This window comes from Ranitomeya variabilis, chromosome 2, assembly GCF_051348905.1.
Source record: "Ranitomeya variabilis isolate aRanVar5 chromosome 2, aRanVar5.hap1, whole genome shotgun sequence".
Taxonomy (NCBI): Eukaryota; Metazoa; Chordata; class Amphibia; order Anura; family Dendrobatidae; genus Ranitomeya; species Ranitomeya variabilis.
Window position 1 is genome coordinate 483613267 of NC_135233.1, and position 23564 is coordinate 483636830.

Consider the following 23564-nt stretch of genomic DNA (forward strand, 5'->3'; position numbering starts at 1 on the left):
TAATAATCCTCTCCTGTGTGATACTGACTGAGCCATGTATCTAATCCTATCCTGTGTGATACTGTCTGCTGAGATGTGTATCTAATAATCCTCTCCTGTGTGATACTGACTGCTGAGCCATGTATCTATTCCTATCCTGTGTGATACTGTCTGGTGAACCGTGTATCTAATCCTCTCCTATGCACTCCTCTCCCCCTGCATGTCTTTCCCCATTGCACACACAACTCAATGCGTGCGATAACAGGAGCTGCAGGGGTCATGCTGTATTTAGTGTTGAGCGATACCTTCCGATACTCAAAGGTATCGGTATCGGATGGGATCGGCCGATATCCAAAAAATATCAGATATCGCCGATACCGATACCCGATACCAATGCAAGTCAATGGGACACAAGTATCGGAAGCTATCCTGGATGGTTCCCAGGGCCTGAAGGAGAGGAAACTCTCCTTCAGGCCCTGGGATCCATATTCATGTAAAAAATAAAGAATTAAAATAAAAAATATGGATATACTCACCCCTCTGGCGGCCCCTGGACCTTACCGATGTAACCGGCAGCCTCCGTTCCTAAGAATGAGGAGTTTAGGACATTCGATGACGTCGTGGCTTGTGATTGGTCGCGTGACCGCTCATGTGACCGCTCACACGACCAATCACAAGCCGCGACGTCATCGCAGGTCCTAAACTCCTCAGGCTGCCGGTTACATCGGTAAGGTCCAGGGGCCGCCGGAGGGATGAGTATATCCATATTTTTTATTTTAATTCTTTATTTTTTACATGAATATGGATCCCAGGGCTTGAAGGAGAATCTCCTCTCCTCCAGACCCTGGGAACCATACACTGGGAACTTCCGATTCCGACTTCCGATATCACAAAAATATCGGAACTCGGTATCGGAATTCTGATACAGCAAATATCGGCCGATACCCGATACTTGCGGTATCGGAATGCTCAACACTAGCTGTATTATGGCATTATGTGAGATCTATATGATGGTATTAGGTGATCTGTATGGTGGTATTATGCTTGTTCAGTATTGTGAGAATTATATGGTGGTATTGTGTGTGATCTATATGGCGGTATTATGTGAGAACTGTATGACAGTATTGTGTGATCTATTTGATAGTATTGTGTGTGATCTATATGGTGGTATTATGTGTGATCTATATGGCGGTATTATGTGAGAACACTATGGAAGTATTATCTTCAGAAAACGGACCCATTCTATGGTGGTCCTGGCTGAGCACCTGCACACGGGTCTGGGGTAATAGAGGGGGCAGCATGACCTTCAGTTAGGTGCAGTCAGGGCTAGTGAGGCAGCTGAAGAGAGGGGTCTCATTTTTATTGTTACTATATGGCTACATTTCCTTCCCAGCGTCACCCCAGACTGCTCCTGTCGCCTCGCTTTCACACATCGCCAGGACAGGATGGAGAAGACAGGATCTGAGGAGGGGAATGGGGTCTGCATGCAAAGTCTGGATCAGAACAGGCCATCAATCCACAGAAATGTTTCCTGGATTTCTGTGGAGCAGACGGTCCATCCATGTGTATAAAAGACAGCGCTCTATGTAAAATTCCTGGCTGCTCCGCGCACCAAACAGGGTGCCACCCCCATAGACCAGCACACTGCTCTCCTGAAATACTCTGCGCTGCTGTCACCCTGCTCCCTCCACCACATATCTCCCAGAATCCTTGCTGCCTGCCATCCTCGGTGACTGTCTACTTGTCAGTATAAGGCTGCGGTCACACAATCAGTATTTGGTCAGTATTTTACCTCAGTATTTGTTAGCCAAAACCAGGAGTGGGTGATAAATACAGAAGTGGTGCATATGTTTCTGTTATACTTTTCCTCTAATTGCTCCACTCCTGGTTTTGGCTTACAGATACTGATGGAAAATACTGATCAAATACTGATAGTGTGACGGAAGCCTTACTCTGCAGTCACCAAGAAAATGGCTGCTCACTGGGTTCCTGAATATCATCCTCTTATCCCTTAGCAAACACCTAGAAGGGAAGGAGAGGAGACATCACACACGTCAGCAGACTCCACCCATAATTACTGCAGTGCAGTAATGTGAGCTTGTTGTACACTAGGTTTTTCTGAAATTTCAGCAGCTGCTCCCCCTAGTGTTTAAAAGTGGAAATTCCAAAACTTTTCAAATTATTTTTCATATTTTACTAAATTATAAACAAATGATAATATTTTTTAAGAAAATGTAAACATTAATTCTTTACATTTTTACAATTGCTGTAAGGAATTTTTTTTGATGGCACCTTCCCTTTAAGAAACAAAATTATCAGCAACTAAAGAGGTTGTCTCATCTTCTTCAAGATCAGACAATTTTTTCTGCAGTCTATCTGCGGTGGTGAGTCTCCTAGGCAAGGAGAGAAACGCTAGTACACTTATTTCAATGCATCTTGTAAGCAATTCTTTCATGATAGATTCAGCCTGCTTCAGCACCACTACGTTCCTTCAATGCATTTACATATAGTATCAGGGACTGCACAGTTAAGATCAGTAGAACAACCATGTCGCTGGTCTCAACTGTAAATAATCAGGACCACACTATCCCCCAGGACTTAAAGGGCCACTGTCACCCCCTCCAGCCGTTATAAACTAAAAGAGGCACCTTGTGCAGCAGTAATGCTGCATTCTAACAAGGTGGCTCTTTTAGTTTTTGGTTCAAGTATTCCCAAAATAAAGCGATTTGAAACTCATCTAAAATACCTGTCTTTAGCCAGGGAGACGGCTCCTCCCTCCCCAGCTTGAACCACTACTCTGCCGTCACTCAAATCTTCAGGGGCTTTCAGCGCCGCCCCCTCCGTGCTTTTTTCGCTTCAAGACCGGCACCTGCGCTGTGTTTAAGCTCTGGCCGCCTGACGTCCCAGCCAGGCTTGCAGACTGCGCCTGTGCGGGCAGTGCGGCCACCCACCTTGGGAATCCTAGCCCCGCAGTGTGTTATGCATTATGCACAGTGCGGGGCTAGGATTCCTGGGCATGCGCACTGCGAGTGTCAGCCTGTCTCCCAGGTCCCCCGCCTTACAGCGTCTGTATACTGTACTGTATACTGTATGAGGAGGCACGATCAGCTGAATACAGTATACAGACGCTGTAAGGCGGGGGACCTGGGAGACAGGCTGACACTCGCAGTGCGCATGCCCAGGAATCCTAGCCCCGCACTGTGCATAATGCATAACACACTGCAGGTATTTTGGATTAAAACAAACTGTGTGTTTATTTCATTAAAATACTTTTAAATCATGTGTGTGTGTGTTTTTTAACCCTTTCATACAATTGGATTAATAATGGATAGGTGTCATAATTGACGCCTCTCCATTATTAATCTGGCTTAATGTCACCTTACAATGGCAAGGTGACATTAACCCTTCATTACCCCATATCCCACCGCTACAGGGGAGTGGGAAGAGAGTGGCCAAGTGCCAGAATAGGCGCATCTTCCAGATGTGCCTTTTCTGGGGTGGCTGGGGGCAGATGTTTGTAGCCACGGGGGGCCAATAACCATGGACCCTCTCCTGGCTATTAATATCTGCCCTCAGTCACTGGCTTTACCATTCTGGCGGAGAAAATTGCGCGGGAGCCCACGCCAATTTTTTCCGCGATTTAACCCTTTATTTTACAAGCTACAGCGCCGAAATTTTGAACATACACACTACTAACATTAGTAGTGTGGAATATGCAAAAAAAGGGGGATATGAGATGGTTTACTGTATGTAAACCATGGCTCATATCATGTCGGGTTTAGGCAGGAGAAATGAAAAGCTGGCAATTGAATTACCGGCTTTTCACATATATCGCGCTGAAGTAAATATAAATATATATATATATATATATGTGTCTCAATGACATATATATATATATATATATATATATATATATATATATATATATATATATATATATATATATATATATATATATATATATATATAAAAAAAAAACGAAACCCGACTTTGCAGCGAAGATCGCCGACGGCCGACCCGATCCCACAGTGAGATCGGGTCGGGTTTCATGAAACCCGACTTTCCCAAAAGTCGGCCGACTTTTGAAATTGGCCGATCTGTTTCGTTCAACCCTATTCAGGACTATTCCTCCCAACACAGTTTTCAACTATGTTCACTAGAAGCAGTCGCCTGTACTGATTTTCTGTCTACCAAACTGGTGACACGAACTTGTTAAGCTATGTCAGCTGTGTAAACAGCTGAGTGTGTCTCTCAGCTTTACTATAACTACCGTAGCATAAAATAGAATTCCTATACAATTCAAGATATGCAATCATAGCGACTAAAAATTCTATATAAAAAAAGAGAGCTCCAAAAGTCTGTAAAGCTATGGAATAATATTAATTTTATTGACATCTAATTTAAACAAACACACAGTTGCTAATACAATGAATAATACTAATGCTGATGTCTGGGGAGCCGCTAGAGACACTGTATGTCTCTCAAGTAATGGCTTCGTTGTATAAAAACTGATGACCAAATTCCCATATATTTATTGGATATTCTAATTTACATAAGAAATGTTGATAATTCTAATTATATAATTTGCAGAACAAATTTAAATATATATGTGTTACTGACCCATATTACCTATATTAGTTATTCAAATTGTCCTTTAACGAGCCTTGTCACATGACTTAGGATAAAAGCCAAACTACATTGGCTTTTATCCTAAATATACAGTGCCTACAAGTAGTATTCAACCCCCTGCAGATTTAGCAGGTTTACACATTTGGAATTAACTTGGCATTGTGACATTTGGACTGTAGATCATCCTGGAAGTGTGAAATGCACTGCAGCAAAAAAGAATGTTATTTCTTTGTTTATTTTTTTTTTTTAATTGTGAAAAGTTTTTTCAGAGGGTCATTTATTATTCAACCCCTCAACCCACCAGAATTCTGTTTGGTTCCCCTAAAGTATTAAGAAGTAGTTCAGGCACAAAGAACAATGAGCTTCACATGTTTGGATTAATTATCTCTTTTTCCAGCCTTTTCTGACTATTTAAGACCCTCCTCAAACTTGTGAACAGCACTCATACATGGTCAACATGGGAAAGACAAAGGAGCATTCCAAGGCCATCAGAGACAAGATCGTGGAGGGTCACAAGGCTGGCAAGGGGTACAAAACCCTTTCCAAGGAGTTGGGCCTACCTGTCTCCACTGTTGGGAGCATCATCCGGAAGTGGAAGGCTTATGGAACTACTGTTAGCCTTCCACGGCCTGGACAGCCTTTGAAAATTTCCTCCCATGCTGAGGCCAGGCTTGTCCAAAGAGTCAAGGCTAACCCAAGGACAACAAGGAAGGAGCTCCGGGAAGATCTCATGGCAGTGGGGACACTGGTTTCAGTCAACACCATAAGTAACGTACTCCACCGCAATGGTCTCCGTTCCAGACGAGCCCGTAAGGTACCTTTACTTTCAAAGCGTCATGTCAAGGCTCGTCTACAGTTTGCTCATGATCACTTGGAGGACTCTGAGACTGACTGGTTCAAGGTTCTCTGGTCTGATGAGACCAAGATCGAGATCTTTGGTGCCAACCACACACGTGACGTTTGGAGACTGGATGGCACTGCATACGACCCCAAGAATACCATCCCTACAGTCAAGCATGGTGGTGGCAGCATCATGCTGTGGGGCTGTTTCTCAGCCAAGGGTCCTGGCCATCTAGTCTGCATCCATGGGAAGATGGATAGCACGGCACACCTGGAGATTTTGGCCAAGAACCTCCGGTCCTCCATCAAGGATCTTAAGATGGGTTGTCATTTCATCTTCCAACAAAACAACGACCCAAAGCACACAGCCAAGAAAACCAAGGCCTGGTTCAAGAGGCAAAAAATCAAGGTGTTGCAGTGGCCTAGTCAGTCTCCTGACCTTAACCCAATTGAAAACTTGTGGAAGGAGCTCAAGATTAAAGTCCACATGAGACACCCAAAGAACCTAGATAACTTGGAGAAGATCTGCATGGAGGAGTGAGCCAAGATAACTCCAGAGACCTGTGCCGGCCTGATCAGGTCTTATAAAAGACGATTATTAGCTGTAATTGCAAACAAAGGTTATTCCACAAAATATTAAACCTAGGGGTTGAATAATAATTGACCCACACTTTTATGTTTAAAATTTATAAAAATTTAACTGAGCAACAAAACTTTTTGGTTTGTAAGATTTATGCATCTGTTAATAAATCCTGCTCTTGAAGGCTCTAACTTATTTGCATCTTATTAAACCTGCTAAATCTGCAGGGGGTTGAATACTACTTGTAGGCATTGTATGTATGTATATATATATATATGTATATATATATATATGTATATATATATATATATATATATATATATATATATATATATATATATATATATATATATATATATATATATATACATATGTATAGCAAAAAAGTGAGAGTAGGACAAAAAAAAAAATCAGGGTGCAGGACCCCTCAGGCATGTACCAAACCTTGTCATAGATGTCCAAAAATCAGAGCTCAGTGCGCGAAACGGCCGTCATCCACTTTCTTCTCCCTGCACCCCTTGGAAAACCTGCCGTTCCCATGGACTGAATTTGTTTAACCCCTTCACCCCCGGAGCTTTTTCCGTTTTTTAGTTTTCGTTTTTCGCTCCCCTCCTTCCCAGAGCCATAACTTTTTTATTTTTCCGTCCATATGGCCATGTGAGGGCTTATTTTTTGTGGGACGAGATGTACTTTTGAATGATACCATTGGTTTTACCATGCCGTGTAACAGAAAATGGGAAAAAAATTCCGTGTGATGAAATTGCAAAAAAAAGTGCAATCTCACACTTGTTTTTTGTTTGGCTTTTTTGCTAGATTCACCAAATGCTAAAACTGACCTGCCATTAGGATTCCCCAGGTCATTATGAGATCTTAGACACCTAACATGTTTAGGTTATTTTTTATCTAAGTGGTGAAAAAAAATAGATTTTTTTTCTCACTACGCCATTTAGCGGTCAGGTTAATCCTTTGTTTTTATTGATAGATCGGGCGATTCTGAACGCGGCGATACCAAATATGTGTAGGTTTGATTTTTTTTTAATAGTTTTATTTTGATTGGGGCGAAAAGGGGGTGATTTCAACTTTTATATATTTTTTATTTTTTTTATATTTTTAACCACTTTTTTTTTTATTTTGGCATGCTTCAATAGCCTCCATAGGAGGCTAGAAGCATGCACAACTCGATCAGCTCTGCTACATAGAGGTGACATACAGATCACCTCTATGTAGCAGAAAGGCAGGTGTACTTTGAGCGCCGACCACTGGGTGGCGCTCAAAGCAATTGGCCATCAACAACCATAGAGGTCTCTAGGAGACCTCTGGTTGTTATGGCGATGCACTGCTGACCCCCGATCATGTGACGGGGGTCAGCAGTGCGAGAACTTCCGGCCGCGCAGCCGGGAGCGCTAGTTAAATGCCGCTGTCAGCGCTTGACTGCGGCATTTAACTAGTTAATGGGTGCGGGCGGATCGCGATTCTGCTCGCGCTCGTTGCGCGCACATGTCAGCTGTACAAAACAGCTGACATGTCGCGGCTTTAAGGTGGGCTCGCCGCCGGAGCCCACCTTAAAGCAGGGGATCTGCCAGCTGATGTACTATTCCGTCAGCTGGCAGAAAGGGGTTAACCTTTTATGGTGCAATAAAGACTACGATATCTATGCAAAAGGGTGAGTGCCGCATTTCTTCTTCAACTTCCATATATATATATATATATATATACAGTTATATATAATACTAGATGGTGGCCCGATTCTAACGCATTGGGTATTCTAGAATATGTATGTCCACGTAGTATATTGCCCAGCCACGTAATATATTGCCCAGCCACGTAGTATATTGCCCAGCCACATAGTATATTTCCCAGCGACGTAGTATATTGCCCAGTTACATTGTATATTGCCCAGTGACGTAGTATACAGCACAGAGCCACATAGTATATTGCCCAGTGACGTACTATATTGCCCAGTGACGTAGTACACTCACCGGCCACTTTATTAGGTACACCTGTCCAACTTCTTGTTAACACTTAATTTCTAATCAGCCAATCACATGGCGGCAACTCAGTGCATTTAGGCATGTAGACATGGTCAAGACAATCTCCTGCAGTTCAAACCGAGCATCAGTATGGGGAAGAAAGGTGATTTGAGTGCCTTTGAACGTGGCATGGTTGTTGGTGCCAGAAGGGCTGGTCTGAGTATTTCAGAAACTGCTGATCTACTGGGATTTTCACGCACAACCATCTCTAGGGTTTACAGAGAATGGTCCGAAAAAGAAAAAAAATCCAGTGAGCGGCAGTTCTGTGGGCGGAAATGCCTTGTTGATGCCAGAGGTCAGAGGAGAATGGGCAGACTGGTTCGAGCTGATAGAAAGGCAACAGTGACTCAAATCGTAACCCGTTACAACCAAGGTAGGCCTAAGAGCATCTCTGAACGCACAGTGCGTCGAACTTTGAGGCAGATGGGCTACAGCAGCAGAAGACCACACCGGGTACCACTCCTTTCAGCTAAGAACAGGAAACTGAGGCTACAATTTGTACAAGCTCATCGAAATTGGACAGTAGAAGATTGGAAAAACGTTGCTTGGTCTGATGAGTCTCGATTTCTGCTGCGACATTCGGATGGTAGGGTCAGAATTTGGCGTAAACAACATGAAAGCATGGATCCATCCTGCCTTGTATGGAGCATCTTTGGGATGTGCAGCCGACAAATCTGCGGCAACTGTGTGATGCCATCATGTCAATATGGACCAAAATCTCTGAGGAATGCTTCCAGCACCTTGTTGAATCTATGCCACGAAGAATTGAGGCAGTTCTGAAGGCAAAAGGGGGTCCAACCCGTTACTAGCATGGTGTACCTAATAAAGTGGCCGGTGAGTGTATATTGCCCAGTGACATAGTATACTGCCCAGTGACGTAGTATATTGCCCAGTGACGTAGTATATTGCCCAGTCATGTAGTATATTGCCCAGCCACATAGTATATTGCCCAGTGACGTAGTATATTGCCCAGTGACGTAGTATATTGCCCAGTGACGTAGTATACTGCCCAGTGACGTAGTATACTGCCCAGTGACGTAGTATATTGCCCAGTGACGTAGTATACTGCACAGAGCCACGTAGTATATTGGCCAGTCACGTAGTATATTGCCCAGCTACGTAGTATATTGCCCAGTGAAGTAGTATATTGCCCAGTGACGTAGTATATTGCCCAGTGATGTAGTATACTGCCCAGTGACGTAGTATACTGCCCAGTGACGTAGTATACTGCCCAGTGACGTAGTATATTGCCCAGTGATGTAGTATACTGCACAGAGCCACGTAGTATATTGGCCAGTCACGTAGTATATTGCCCAGCTACGTAGTATATTGCCCAGTGAAGTAGTATATTGCCCAGTGACGTAGTATATTGCCCAGTGACGTAGTATACTGCCCAGTGACGTAGTATACTGCCCAGTGACGTAGTATATTGCCCAGTGACGTAGTATACAGCACAGAGCCACATAGTATATTGGCCAGTCACGTAGTATATTGCCCAGCTACGTAGTATATTGCCCAGCCACGTATGACACAGGTTAAAAAAATAAAAAATAAACATATACTCACCTTCCGCAGGCGTGTTGTAGCTCTGTCGCCTGTGTGGGGTGCAGGCGGCAGCTTCCGGTCACAGGGTGTGATGACGTAGCAGTCACATGACCGTGTCGCGGTCACATGACCGTGACGTCACGGCAGGTCCTTGTCGCGCATGACCTGTGATGACGTCGCGGTCACATGACCGTGTAGCGGTCACATGATCGTGATTTCACGGCAGGTCCTTTCCGTGCAGGCGCGCAGGACTTGTGATGACGTTGTGGTCACATGACCGTGACGTCATGGCAGGTCCTTCTGCCAGACCATCCTTGCCACCGGAACATTCCGCTTGCATCGCGAGGAGCGGGAAAGGCGGCATAGGTGAGTATATAATCATTTTTTATTATTTTTGACATTAGATGTTTTTACTATTGACGCTGCATAGGCTGCGTCAATAGTAAAAAACTCGATCACACACGGTTAATAGCGGCGGTAACGGACTGCGTTACCCGCGGCATAACGCAGTCTGTTACCGCAGTCATTAACCCTGTGTGAGCGGTGACCGGAGGGGTGTATGCGGGCGCCGGGCAGTGAGTGCGGGGAGTAAAGAGCGGCCATTATCTTCCGGACTGTGCGCGTCGCTGATTGGTCGTGGGCATTTTGCCATGACCAATCAGCGACTTGGATTCCATGACAGACAGAGGCCGCGACCAATGAATATCCGTGACAGACAGAAGGACAGAAAGACGAAAGTGACCCTTAGACAATTATATAGTAGATGTAACTATATTAGTTAGTGATTTATAATTCCATGCATGGCTCTATTGATTACATCAAGTAGCTAAATTGCAGTGACTGCCATGCATTAGATAAAAAAATATAAAGTGTAATTATATATAGTCCAATATAAATATCAAAATTCCCCTGAGGAAGCTACACTTGCGAAACTCGCTTTGGGGATACTGTCTGGTGCGCTGCTGACATACAAAAATACTTTTATAAATTATGATGACTTTAATTAATTTTCACTCATGCATTTGATATTTATATTGGACAATACAAATTTGCATCTTTGTATTGTATATGCCCTTTCTATTTTGTAGCTATCTGCATATATGCTATTATATAACCAATAGAGCCATGCATGGAATTTTATAATTATATATAACCATCCAGTATGGGTGGTATGACATTAGTCATTAACACATGCATTTGCTTTTATTGTACAAATAAAATAGTTACAATTATCAACATTTCTTACTCAAGTTAGAATATTATACATATAACAACTTCCTTCTAACCCCCAATGGGGGTGGTCTTTGCTGTCCTTCCTCATTCTCGGGTCCTCTACCAGGGGCCCGGGAGTTGGAGGGTTCTGCGCATGATCTTAGGTGTTCCCAGCACTGCGCTTTTCTGGATAGAGAGCTCAGATGTTGCTCCTGGGATCTGTTGTAGCAAGATATATATATATATATATATATATATATATATATATATATATATATATATATACATATATACACTCACCGGCCACTTTATTAGGTACACCATGCTAGTAACGGGTTGGACCCCCTTTTGCCTTCAGAACTGCCTCAATTCTTCGTGGCATAGATTCAACAAGGTGCTGGAAGCATTCCTCAGAGATTTTGGTCCATATTGACATGATGGCATCACACAGTTGCCGCAGATTTGTCGGCTGCACATCCCAAAGATGCTCCATACAAGGCAGGATGGATCCATGCTTTCATGTTGTTTACGCCAAATTCTGACCCTACCATCCGAATGTCGCAGCAGAAATCGAGACTCATCAGACCAAGCAACGTTTTTCCAATCTTCTACTGTCCAATTTCGATGAGCTTGTACAAATTGTAGCCTCAGTTTCCTGTTCTTAGCTGAAAGGAGTGGTACCCGGTGTGGTCTTCTGCTGCTGTAGCCCATCTGCCTCAAAGTTCGACGCACTGTGCGTTCAGAGATGCTCTTAGGCCTACCTTGGTTGTAACGGGTGGCGATTTGAGTCACTGTTGCCTTTCTATCAGCTCGAACCAGTCTGCCCATTCTCCTCTGACCTCTGGCATCAACAAGGCATTTCCGCCCACAGAACTGCCGCTCACTGGATTTTTTTTCTTTTTCGGACCATTCTCTGTAAACCCTAGAGATGGTTGTGCGTGAAAATCCCAGTAGATCAGCAGTTTCTGAAATACTCAGACCAGCCCTTCTGGCACCAACAACCATGGCACGTTCAAAGGCACTCAAATCACCTTTCTTCCCCATACTGATGCTCGGTTTGAACTGCAGGAGATTGTCTTGACCATGTCTACATGCCTAAATGCACTGAGTTGCCGCCATGTGATTGGCTGATTAGAAATTAAGTGTTAACAAGAAGTTGGACAGGTGTACCTAATAAAGTGGCCGGTGAGTGTATATATATATATATGTATATATATATATATATATATATATATATATATATATATATATATATATATATAAGCATTCGCTTATCAGGTTCTGGCACCCAACCCAAACTTTTTTCCAAAGTTTGGTGCGGGAACTAGAACGTTACCTGAATTTGAACTAGAACCCTAGCTCCGTTGAAAACTCTCGCTCTTCCCTCCCGGGCTTCCCTCAGAACTCCGAACTTTGCAGCGAATTTCTGATAGAAGTCCATGTTTGGATTTTAGCACCAGACACTTACTTTCTGGTATGAACCACGAACTTTTGAATTCGGGTTTGCACATCTCTAGTCATTACTTATACAACATGTGTAGCAGCTTCCTAGCCATCGGCACTTAGATTGTTCATTGAATTAGTAACTGTGTTTTTTTTTTTAAAAATTCAAAATAAAATGGGTAACTTGTAGTATATGCAACTTACAATATATTCGCAATCCACGAGAGGGACTTGGCTGTGAGAGCAAACTTCTGAAATATCTGCCCTGTATGTATCCAAAGCTGAAATTATACTTTCCTGGTCCCCTGTGAAGCAAATTAACACTGTTAAATTCTGTAAAATTCCTGGCTCCAATAATAATTAGTCTTCCTATAGAAGGAACATAATTTACAAAAAAGTCAATTGTTTGCATTGTGCTTTTTTGTTTTCCTAAACTAATGAAAAGGGGGTACAAAAATATTTACTTTTTTCCTAATTTATAAAATTCTTCTTGGAGTTGGAATTTGATTGCAGTCCCTTTCTCAAAGAGGAATGAACAGAGAATGTAATAAGGATTTCCCTCAATATCCAGGACAGTTGTAGGTACAAAGACACTCAGAAGCAGATTGATGATTGATAATGGTGATGGTGCTAGATTGGGAAGGTTTTAGAAACAATGCGTTTCGAGGCTTGTTGGCTCCTTTCTAAAGTCACAGTGATGGAATACAAAACATAAGGAATGTAAATGCTATCTAAAAGGTGCCATAGCGCAGATTGCAACAGCCCTAAAACACAATATTTTGTGTGATGGGCAACCATGCATGCCGTAAATGCACATAGAGGGTGACCCGGTGTAACAGGCCAATTTAACCCCCCGCCCAGAATATACCCGGGGTTAAAGTGGCCTAGGCCAGATTATACCCCGGGTATATTCTGGCCTAGCCCAAACTATACCCCGGGGTATAAATTGGACTAGTCCAGTTTATACTCCTCTGGGCCAGAATATACCCCAGGTATATTCTGGCCTAGCCCAAACTATACCCCAGGGTATAAATTGGACTAGTCCAGATTATACCCCTCCAGGTCAGAATATACCCCAGCTGCTGTAGATCAGGCAGCGCACAGGGCTCCAGGCAGCACACAGGCGCCCCAGGCAGCGCACAGGGCCCCAGGCAGAGTACAGGGCCCCAGGCAGCACACAGGGGCCCCAAGGAAGCGCATAGGGCCCCAGGCAGTGCATGGGGCCCCAGACAGCGCACATGGCCCCAGGCAGCCCACTGGGGCCCCAGGCAGTGCACAGGGCCCCAGGCAGCACACGGGGCCCCAGGCAGCACACGGGACCCCAGGCAGCACACGGGGCCCCAGGCAGAGCACAGGGGCCCCAGGCAGCGCACAGGGCTCCAGGCAGTGCAAAGGGGTCCAAGGCAGCGCACAAGGGCCCCAGGCAACGTACAAGGCCCCAGGTAGTGCACAGGGCCACAGAGAGAACACAGAGCCCCATGCAGTGCAAAGGGCCCCAGGCATCACACAGGGGCCCCAGGCAGCGCACAGGGACCCATGCAGCACAAGAGGCAGAGACAGCGAGTGGGGCCCTAGGCAGCACACAGGGCACCAGTCAGCGCACAGGGGTACTTGGCAGCACACGAGGCCCCAGACAGCACAGGGAGTGGCAGAGACAGTGCACAAGGGAGGGGGAAGAGACAGCGTGCAAGGGGGAATAGACAGTGAACGGGGACCCAGGCAGCAAACAGGGCCCCAGGCAGCGCACAGGGGGGCAGAGACAGTGCACAAGGGAGGGGGAAGTGACAGTGTGCAAGGGGGGAAGAGACAGTGCGCAGGGCCCCTGTGCGCTGTCTGTGATCCCATGTATGCTGTTTGGGACCCCCTGTGTGATGTTTGTGGCCCCGTTCTTGAGTATATTAAAGATTAAAGCATATTAAAGATCAGATTTTTCACGATTATGAGAACCATTGAGTGATGTACTCAAGAACGGGGCCCCAGACATCGCCCAGGGGCCCCAGACATCGCACAGGGGCCCTAGACATCTTAGGTTAGTTTCATATTTGCGCACGGCTGTGTACGTTCTTAGTGAAGCCCCGCCCACTGCCGCACCCACCAGTTAAGCTGCCCCCAGGTATGCATGCGGCCTGCGTACCCTATCTTTATCATTGGGTATGCAGGCCCTAAGGATGTTTGCGTTTGCGTCCGCATGCATTGTTTTGACGATTCGGTGAACATAAGAAAATCCAACTTGTTGCCTTCGCCGCGGGTTGCAACACCGTCAGAAGAACGTGGGCAGAGCTTAACCGGCGGGGCGCAGCAGTGGTCAAGACTTCACTGAGAGCGTACGCATGCGCACAGCTGTACGCAAATGTGAAACTAGCCTTACAGGATTAAGTGATATACTCAAGAACAGGGTCCCAGACATCGCAAAGGGGTCCCAGACAGCGCTCAGTGGGTCCCAGATAGCGCACAGGGGGTCCCAGACAGCGCATAGGGGACATGTGCTCTGTCTATTTCCCCCCCTTGCGCGCTATCTCTTACCCCCTTTCTCACTGTCTCTGCCCCCCTGTGCACTATCTGGAACCCCCTGTGGGCTGCCTGGGGCTCCTGTTGTCTGTCTGGGGTTCCTGTGGGCTGCCTGGGGCCCCATGGGCTTCCTGGGGTCCTTGTGGGCTGCCTGGGGTCCTGTGCGCTGCCTGGGACCCTGTGCTCTTCCTGAGGCCCCTCTGTGCTGCCTTGGGCCCCTGTGCACTGCCTAGAGCCCCATGCTCTTCCTGGGGCCCCTGTGCTCTTCCTGGGGCCCCTCTGTGCTGCCTAGGGCCCCTGTGCTCTTCCTGGGGCCCCTCTGTGCTGCCTGGGGCCCCTCTGTGCTGCCTGGGGTTCTGTGTGCTGCCTTGGGCCCCTGTGCCCTGCCTAGGGCCCCATGCTCTTCCTGGGGCCCCTGTGCTCTTCCTGGGGCAACTCTGTGCTGCCTGGGTCCCCTCTGTGCTGCTGGGGCCCCGTGCACTTCCTGGGGCCCCTGTGCTCTTCCTGGGGCCCCTCTGTGCTGCCTGGAGTCCTTCTGTGCTGCCTGGGGCCCAGTGTGCTGCCTTGGGCCCCTGTGCACTGCCTAGTGCCTCATGCTTTTCCTGTGGCCCCTGTGCTCTTCCTGGGGCCCCTCTGTTCTGCCTGGGTCCCCTCTGCGCTGCCTGGGGCCCCTGTGCTCTTCTTGGGGCCCCTCTGTGCTTCCTGGGCCCCCTGTGCTCTTCCTGGGGCCCCTCTGTGCTGCCTGGGGCCCTGTGCGCTGCCTGGGGCCCTGTGTTCTGCCAGGGCCCCCGTGTGCTGCCTGAGGCCCCTGTGCGCTGCCTGGAGCCCTGTGTGCTGCCTGGGGCCCTGTACGCTGCCTGGGGCCCCATGCTCTTCTTGGGGCCCCTGTGCTCTTCCTGGGGCCCCTCTGTGCTGCATGGGTCCCCTCTGCGCTGCCTGGGGCCCTGTGCGCTGCCTGGGGCCCTGTGCACTGCCTTGAGCCCCTCTGCACTGCCTAGGGCCCTATGCTCTTCCTGGGGCCCCTGTGCTCTTCCTGGGGCACCTCTGTGCTGCCTGGGTCCCCTCTGTGCTGCTGGGGCCCCGTGCACTTCCTGGGGCCCCTGTGCTCTTCCTGGGGCCCCTCTGTGCTGCCTGGGGTCCTTCTGTGCTGCCTGGGGCCCTGTGTGCTGCCTTGGGCCCCTGTGCACTGCCTAGGGCCTCATGCTCTTCCTGGGGCCCCTGTGCTCTTCCTGGGGCCCCTCTGTGCTGCCTGGGTCCCCTCTGCGCTGCCTGGGTCCCCTGTGCTCTTCTTGGGGCCCCTCTGTGCTGCCTGGGGCCCTATGCGCTGCCTGGGACCCTGTGTTCTGCCTGGGGCCCTGTACGCTGCCTGGGGCCCCATGCTCTTCTTTGGGCCCCTGTGCTCTTCCTGGGGCCCCTGTGCTTTTCCTGGGGCCCCTCTGTGCTGCCTGGGTCCCTGTGCGCTGCCTGGTGCCCCGTGTTCTGCCAGGGCCCCCGTGTGCTGCCTGTGGCCCTGTGCGCTGTCTGGGGCCCTGTGGTCTGCCTGGGGTCCTGTGCACTGTTTGGGGCACCATGTGCTGTTTGAGGCTCCGTGCTCTTCCTGGGGCCCCTCTATGCTGCCTGGGGCCCTGTACGCTGCCTGGGGCCCCATGCTCTTCCTGGGGCCCCTCTGTGCTGCCTGGGTCCCCTCTGCGCTGCCTGGGGCCCCTGTGCTCTTCCTGGGGCCCCTCTGTGCTGCCTGGGGCCCTGTGCGCTGCCTGGAGCCCTGTGGGCTGCCTGGGGTCCTGTGCACTGTTTGGGGCACCATGCGCTGTTTGGGGCTCCGTGCGCTGCCTGGGGCCCCTGTGTGCTGCCTGGGGCCCTGTGCGCTGCCTGGGGCCCCGTTTGCTGCCTGGAGCTCCGTTATTGATGATATCAGCCGGGGTATAGTTTGGGCTAGGCCAAAATATACCCGGGGTATAATCTGGCCCAGAGGGGTATAAACTGGACTAGTCCAATTTATACCCTGGGGTATAGTTAGGGCTAGGCCAGAATATAACCGGGTATAATCTGGCCTAGGCCACTTTAACCCCGGGTATATTCTGGGCGGGGGGGTTAATCTGGCCTGTTACACCGGGTCACTACAGGAGCTGGATGCTGGAAAATTTTAGAATGATGAACCCGGCACATTACTCCAGAGAGTAAACATGATGCCAAAATAAAGGGTACTGAGCATTTCAATGTGTGACAATATCATTGACTTGCAATACAGTGTGATGACTACTGTGGATGCTATAATCTATCAGCCATCTTTTGTGGCAGCACTGGATATGTGCACATGAGCTACTGTAGATGGAAAAGTTGGCTGGGGTGAATAGAAGGTTGAATTAATTGTTTTGTCAAATGCTTTAAAAAAGTGCCACAAATATACAAGCGCACACAGATGGTAGGACTGCATTGTAAATAATTTGAATGCACTTAACCTGAATGTTTTTAACCTCATGGAACAAAAATGATAGTGTTTGTGAACTGACAAGAGTACAATGAATATTAGTGGGTACAACTTAATGATAAACTTTATTTTCTAAACCCTCCTTTAGACCATGTCAGGATAAGCAATCTAATTTAAAAATTCAGAACATGGATGATAGATGATGGTATTCACTCAGTGTCGGACTGGGATGCCACTGCTAAGGACCCACCAGTAACCATCTCCAGGGCCCCACTTTTCAGCTACATGCTAATATGACATTATCTTCAATCAGAAATTGATATAACAATGAACAGGGTATATTGGTAAATTAATAAGATGCCGCCTTTGTCTGTACATAGTGATTCAAGTATATAGTGCCAAGTACTGCTCATATAAGAGGCTGGTGGCCCACCGGAGGATTCTCCTCATCTCCTGTGGGCCAGTCAGTGCCTATATATTCATGATGCTATACCATAGCTCAGAGATATTGTCATGTATCAGAGTGCTCTATACCTTTTATTTTTGGTGTCATCTGGCTTTTGAGCAATGCACTCCTGTCTCTGTACTAATGCACAGGCTGCATGTGCGATTTGGCTTGAAATGGTTTGTTGGGTCCAGTTCCTATGGTGACTCACCCTCTATGAGCACTATGTTCTGGTAGCAACCTGACTTAATTGTAACAAGATGTACGCTTTTCTTATAAACTTTTCTGGCAGATATTTTGTTTCAGCTGTTATCCATTTTGCCTTATTTTATTCGAAAACCCAATGCATGCCTTTTTACTATTCATATGTATTCATTTACACATAATTGTATTGTTTGTAAATTATTTTATTTTATTCTGTGGGCGCTACCATTCTATTTTCCTCATGTTTTTTGTTTTGTATTCCATCACTGTAACATGATAATGGGCCTACAAGCCTTGAAGCGAATTCTTTCTGAGACCTTTCTGATAAACCATCATCACCATTAGAGATGAGTGGATCTTTTGACATTCAAATTTGCCGGCTTTGCTGAATTTACCCCCAAAATTTGATATGTGACAAAAAATTGTAAAATACATGTGTTGGAGAGAGGACCCAGCTTTCCATAAGAGCTTACACTCTACAATAGAGACATAACAAGGGACTATGAAGATGGAAAATGACTAAACTGTGCTCTGCCATGATCCGCAGATCTGTGATATCCAAGGTAACTAACCCTTCCACTGTACAAGGTATGATAATTTGCGAGATGTCATAGCTGCAGAACATTATGTGGAAGCCCACGTGGCTATACAAAAGACATAAACCTTCTCTCTGATGTCTCAGCATTGTTGGAAATGGAGCTGAGCAACTTTTTTTGTTAACCTTTAACTGAATCTCAAAGTTTTCAAATTCACATGAAACTGAATTTCAGGAAATTCTGTTCAAATTCAATCCACCACAGATCAATCCTTTCATCTTTTATCACAATTATTGTGCTTTTGGATGTCTTGCACCCACATCATGATTTTGAAGGGCATCCTCTCACATCTTCCTATGGTTCTGATTACTTTACTCTGAGCTATACTTGGCAAATGCAGATGAAAAGTAAGGTTACTGGCATAATTCTCATCCTGTCTTTCACAAGCTACACTATCTTGTGCCCATCTCTGCACAGCTCCAAAAGATGAGCCTATTGCATCTCCATCTCCTTTAATAAATATTTTGAATATACTTACCCTATGTGTGCTTCTTCTTTTCTGGTTTTATCTCATAGGCCTCCTCAGTGTTCTTCTCTGGAGGACAATTGCTCAAATTTGCTTATCCATTGATAGACATTTGGCAGGAGAGCATAAAGAACAGTGGTGAAACCTAATTTAGATATTATGAAATGTCTAACTAGTAGGGCATAATTTATAACCACCTAATGTATATATAACTAATAGGAATGATCGGATCGAACCGGTAAATAATAACCCAAAAATTCAAATGATAGGGGGGTTTTGGATTGTTGTCAATCACTGTGACTATGAATTTTTTTGATCTTTAATATACAGTAGCAATAGTTCTTTAATAACAGCCATTTTTTTAATTGTTCAAAAACTGCATATAAGGAGGACAGTTTAATATCCCTTTGTTTTAATTTTGCTACTAAGCAAAAATCCTGAAACCAAGGCTTGTGCGTCATAGAAAGTGTGCTTATTGGCTAAGGGGCCAACATAACATTGGAGCAACCTCTGCAGCCACAAAGGGGCCCAAGAAGTAATGGGTCCATTTCTAACTCCAAAGCAGGAGTAATTGTGTATTATTATGAGCTACTGGACTGCAAAGGGCCTATATATTAATCCTGGACAAGGGCCCTCTCCTGTCTGTGTCTGCTCCTCTCCTTGCTTGTGAGACAGTGAAGCAATTTTTTTTAAAGACAAAAAAACCCTACACATTTCAGAAATTTAAATGTATAATCTTTTTTGCACACGTCCTTGTTGAAATAGCTCACACAAGCCACTCAAAATATAAATGTTGGCTACCACCAAGTACCAACCATTTTACCTTAGCTTGGTGGTTAGATAGGTTGAGGTCATTTGAACATTATTAAAGGGAACCTGTCACCTGAATTTGGTGGGTCCTTTTTTGGGTCATATGGGCGGTGTTTTCGGGTCTTTTATTAACCCCTTTTTTTCCCACTGGCCGCACGCTGGTCGCGAAATTGACTTGCCATTGATTCGCTTTCCTCCCTAGTTAACGCGTGCGCAAAGCAATCTTGCCTTGCGCACGCGCAGTATGCTTTGCCCAACTGCGGGCAAAGCCGAAAACCATTAGTGCGCATGCGCCAGCGCACTATGTCCTGGAACATAGCGAAATACTTCCGGGACATAGTGCGCTGGCGCCTGCACACTAATGGTTTTCGGCTTTGCCCGCAGTTGGGCAAAGCATACTGCGCGTGCGCAAGGCAAGATTGGTTCGTGCACGCGTTAACTAGGGAGGAAAGCGAATCAACGGCAAGTCAATTTCGCGACCAGCGTGTGGCCAGCGGGAAAAAAAGGGGTTTATAAAAGACCTGAAAACACCGCCCATATGACCCAAGAAAGGACCCGCCAGATTCAGGTGACAGGTTCCCTTTAAGGCTTTGTTTGCTTTAAAGTGCTCATAAGGGGTTCAATATACTCATAGGAGACCTTAGAGTGTAATACACATTTTTGCAAGAAATTAGGGACATTGCAGTATTCAAATTTATGTCAAATAAATTTATCGTGAATCAAATTTTTGGTGAGAATTTGGCAAAACTGGCAAATACGTATCTCAAAAGATTCGCTCATCAATAATAGCTACCAAGTTCTGAGTCCACATCTTCTAGAAATGTGGATTTATTAAAAGTACTTTCTCATCTTTGAAAATGGCCTTCCCAACCAGACCTCTTGGTACCACCTCTAACCAGTTGCTCAGCAGGTTATTGCAACTCAAGTGAACAGACTAGTGTCAGTAACTGAACTGGATGGCAAATACAAATACTGTTAACTATCAACCTCTCTGTGGTTCTGAAAGTAACAAATCAATTAGTTAAGTAGATTTCCCATATCTTGATTAATTGGACTATTGGGATGCCTACATTTTTTATTTTTTTTTATTTTAATATTTAGTGTTTGTTTAATGTTCTGTCTTAGGGAGCAGCATCGTGTGGTGAACTGTTCAGGCCAATGGTGCACCATGCAGCTGGTCCAACCTCTTAGTCATCAGGAACGCACATCCCCCTAGGAAACTAGATGACAAAAGAGTGGTGCTTCTGATGTATGACACTTTGTACCATCAACATAGTTGCCCCACTGACCTGAACCATTCCTTGCCTCAAAGAGAGGTCACAAAATTAAAAATACAAAATAGAAATTCCTTACAGTCTTCAGAAAGCAGAGGATATCTAATAAAAAGTGACTTCTTTTTACAAGAAGTTGAGATAACCACTTTAAAGTGTTTTTCTCCTTTTTTGGCTTTTTTCTCCACTTATGGAAAAAGGGCTTTCTTGCTTATCACCTCTCCATTAGCTAGAATGTATGTGTAGATAAGCTCAAGTAATGTCTGTTTTCTGTTGTTATTATCACAGATAAAGATGAGCGAACCCGAACTTAAAAGATCGAGGTTCGTACCAGACAGTCAGTGTCCGTTGTTAAACGCCGAACACAGACTTCTCCCATAAGATCTTTGCAGCAATCGGAGTTCTGGGAGAAGTCCATGAGAGATAGGGAGAGAGAAAACCGAACTTTGGCTAAAGTTTGGGTCGGGTACCAGTATTTGAACTTCCACTGTTCCGCTCATCCCTAATCACAGATTCTCAGTTTTGAATGATCGGGTTGGTTCATTGGGAATTTGTTGCATGAGAATCACAACAGTTGTACAATATTTTGCAAGGTTTCTGGACCACAATGGGTTGGGAATAATAAGAAAAGGGAGTGGTCCTGGATAGAGCATAGGTAAGAACTGTGGTTCCATTATTAGTACATTGCATTGTTTTTTAATAAAATATATGTCAACTCTTATATCTTTACCTTCTACACCCAAATCATAATATGGAACATCATTAAAATCTCCACATAAGCCACATGTTTGATTTTTGTATTGTTCAGGCAACTCTACCTAATAAAAAGAAAAGAAAAGAATTTGAATTCCTATTTACGTAATTAGGCATGAAAAATGCTATTCCTATTCAAGTACCTTTGTATCTTTATTAGAGAGGGTCCCTATTCTGAATGTCTTTTACAATATGGAACGTCTTGCAGAAGGTTTGGTAAGGCTCAGACGGCCGAGTGCTATTGAATGTTTTTTTGGATAGCACTTGGCCCAGTGTTATACTATCGGGCAGTGCACATCTGTGATTATTTTCTCACACCAATCGGCCAGCGCATGCTGTGAATGGTTCCAGAATTGGGATCATGCACACCCATACAAGTTTATGTCATCCAAGTGCTTTCAGATTACCTCAGACACAGAGAATGGAGAAGATGGAGAAATTATGTTCTTCTCCACACATGTGCTGCGATTCATGTCAGATCACACTCAGATGACACTGGGATCAAACTCTGACAGAGTCACAGAAATCTGTACAACTAAATCAGCAGGGTGAAAGTTCACCCTTACAATGCAGAGGTTGAAATGTTCATTTACACAAGGAATCCACTGCAGTTTTTGGCACTGTAGATTTTTTTCTGCAGCACAAAGGTCCCCAGGGGTCAGTCAATTAAAGGCTAAAGAAACCTTTGACAAGGAAAAATGTACAGTATTTATAATCCACACTTTAGAGATCTGTGTGCAAACGCTTCATCCACCCTACTGAGAGAAGAAACATGGAATGTCTAAAAGTCTTTGCAATCTTACTCCTTTTTCCTTTTCTATATTTGTTTTATTACCTGTAGTGAAGCCAGTGTGTTCCATTGCACTGTTATACCACCGATGGAAAAAATGATATCCATACCCTGCTTGTCAATGTTCAAATTTGAGATTTTACATGGAATAACAACTCTGGTGAAAGCAAAGGAGTCACAAGTGTCAATATAGATTTATAATACTGTTCATCGTATATTAAAATACTTTATTGCATAGCTCGATATAACAATAAATCCCAGAAGCCAATACACCTTAAAATTATATAAAATAAAACAATTGGGTTTTTAAAAGTGTTATCCCTTTATAAATTTGAAAAAAATGCGTTTGCGAGCACTGCTGGGTGCAGAGGAAACAGGGAAACTAGAAGATTGGAAAGAGGGGAATTTTATTGACAACGCGTTTCATCTCCTAGTTACCCTGGACCTGGCAGCTCCCACAAACACCACTTTTTCCATTTTTCTCAAGTTCCATGCCTGACTTGGTCAGGTTCAGCGGGTGGAGTAGCAGCCACATCTTATCATTCCTCAAGCCTTATGCACTGTTGAGCTTGTAATTTGTAGCTCCTCTGAGTCTCTATTTTTTAGTTTTATCCCACTGATTTCACACATGATTCGCATCTACTTCTTAGGCTTGGAGCACACGATTCGGAAGTGGCAGCGCATGTTCGCTGTGTCCAAAGCATTGCCGTCTATTGAACGCAGGTGAATCTGCATGTGTTCACTGCACCGTTTGGATTTACTGCATCCAATGCATTCTATTACTGAAATTTCTCTTGCGAAGACTACACTGTGCTCCAAATTATTATGCAAATAGGATTTAAGTGTCATAAAGATTTAATTGTTTTGTTTTCAAATAAACTTGTGGATGGTATTGTGTCTCAGGGCTCAATGAATCACTGAAATCAATCTTAAACACATCTGATAATTAGTTTTCCAGGTGATTCTAATTAAAGGAAAACTACTCAAAAATGATGTTCCACATTATTATGCAGGTCACAGGTTTCAAGCAATATG

At 45.2% G+C, this 23564-nt stretch overlaps 1 protein-coding gene across 1 annotated transcript in view; it reads right to left on the reverse strand.

Moving 5' to 3' along the window:
- LOC143806870 (uncharacterized) overlaps positions 1–23564 on the reverse strand; it is a 347780-nt gene that overhangs the window by 254960 nt on the left and 69256 nt on the right. Inside the window, exons 4-6 of the mRNA XM_077287851.1 lie at positions 22575–22686; positions 21717–21804; positions 12463–12563 (exon numbers count right to left, since the gene is read on the reverse strand). Of these exons, the coding sequence (XP_077143966.1) occupies positions 12463–12563; positions 21717–21804; positions 22575–22686 (301 nt within the window). The remainder of the gene's footprint in view (positions 1–12462; positions 12564–21716; positions 21805–22574; positions 22687–23564) is intronic.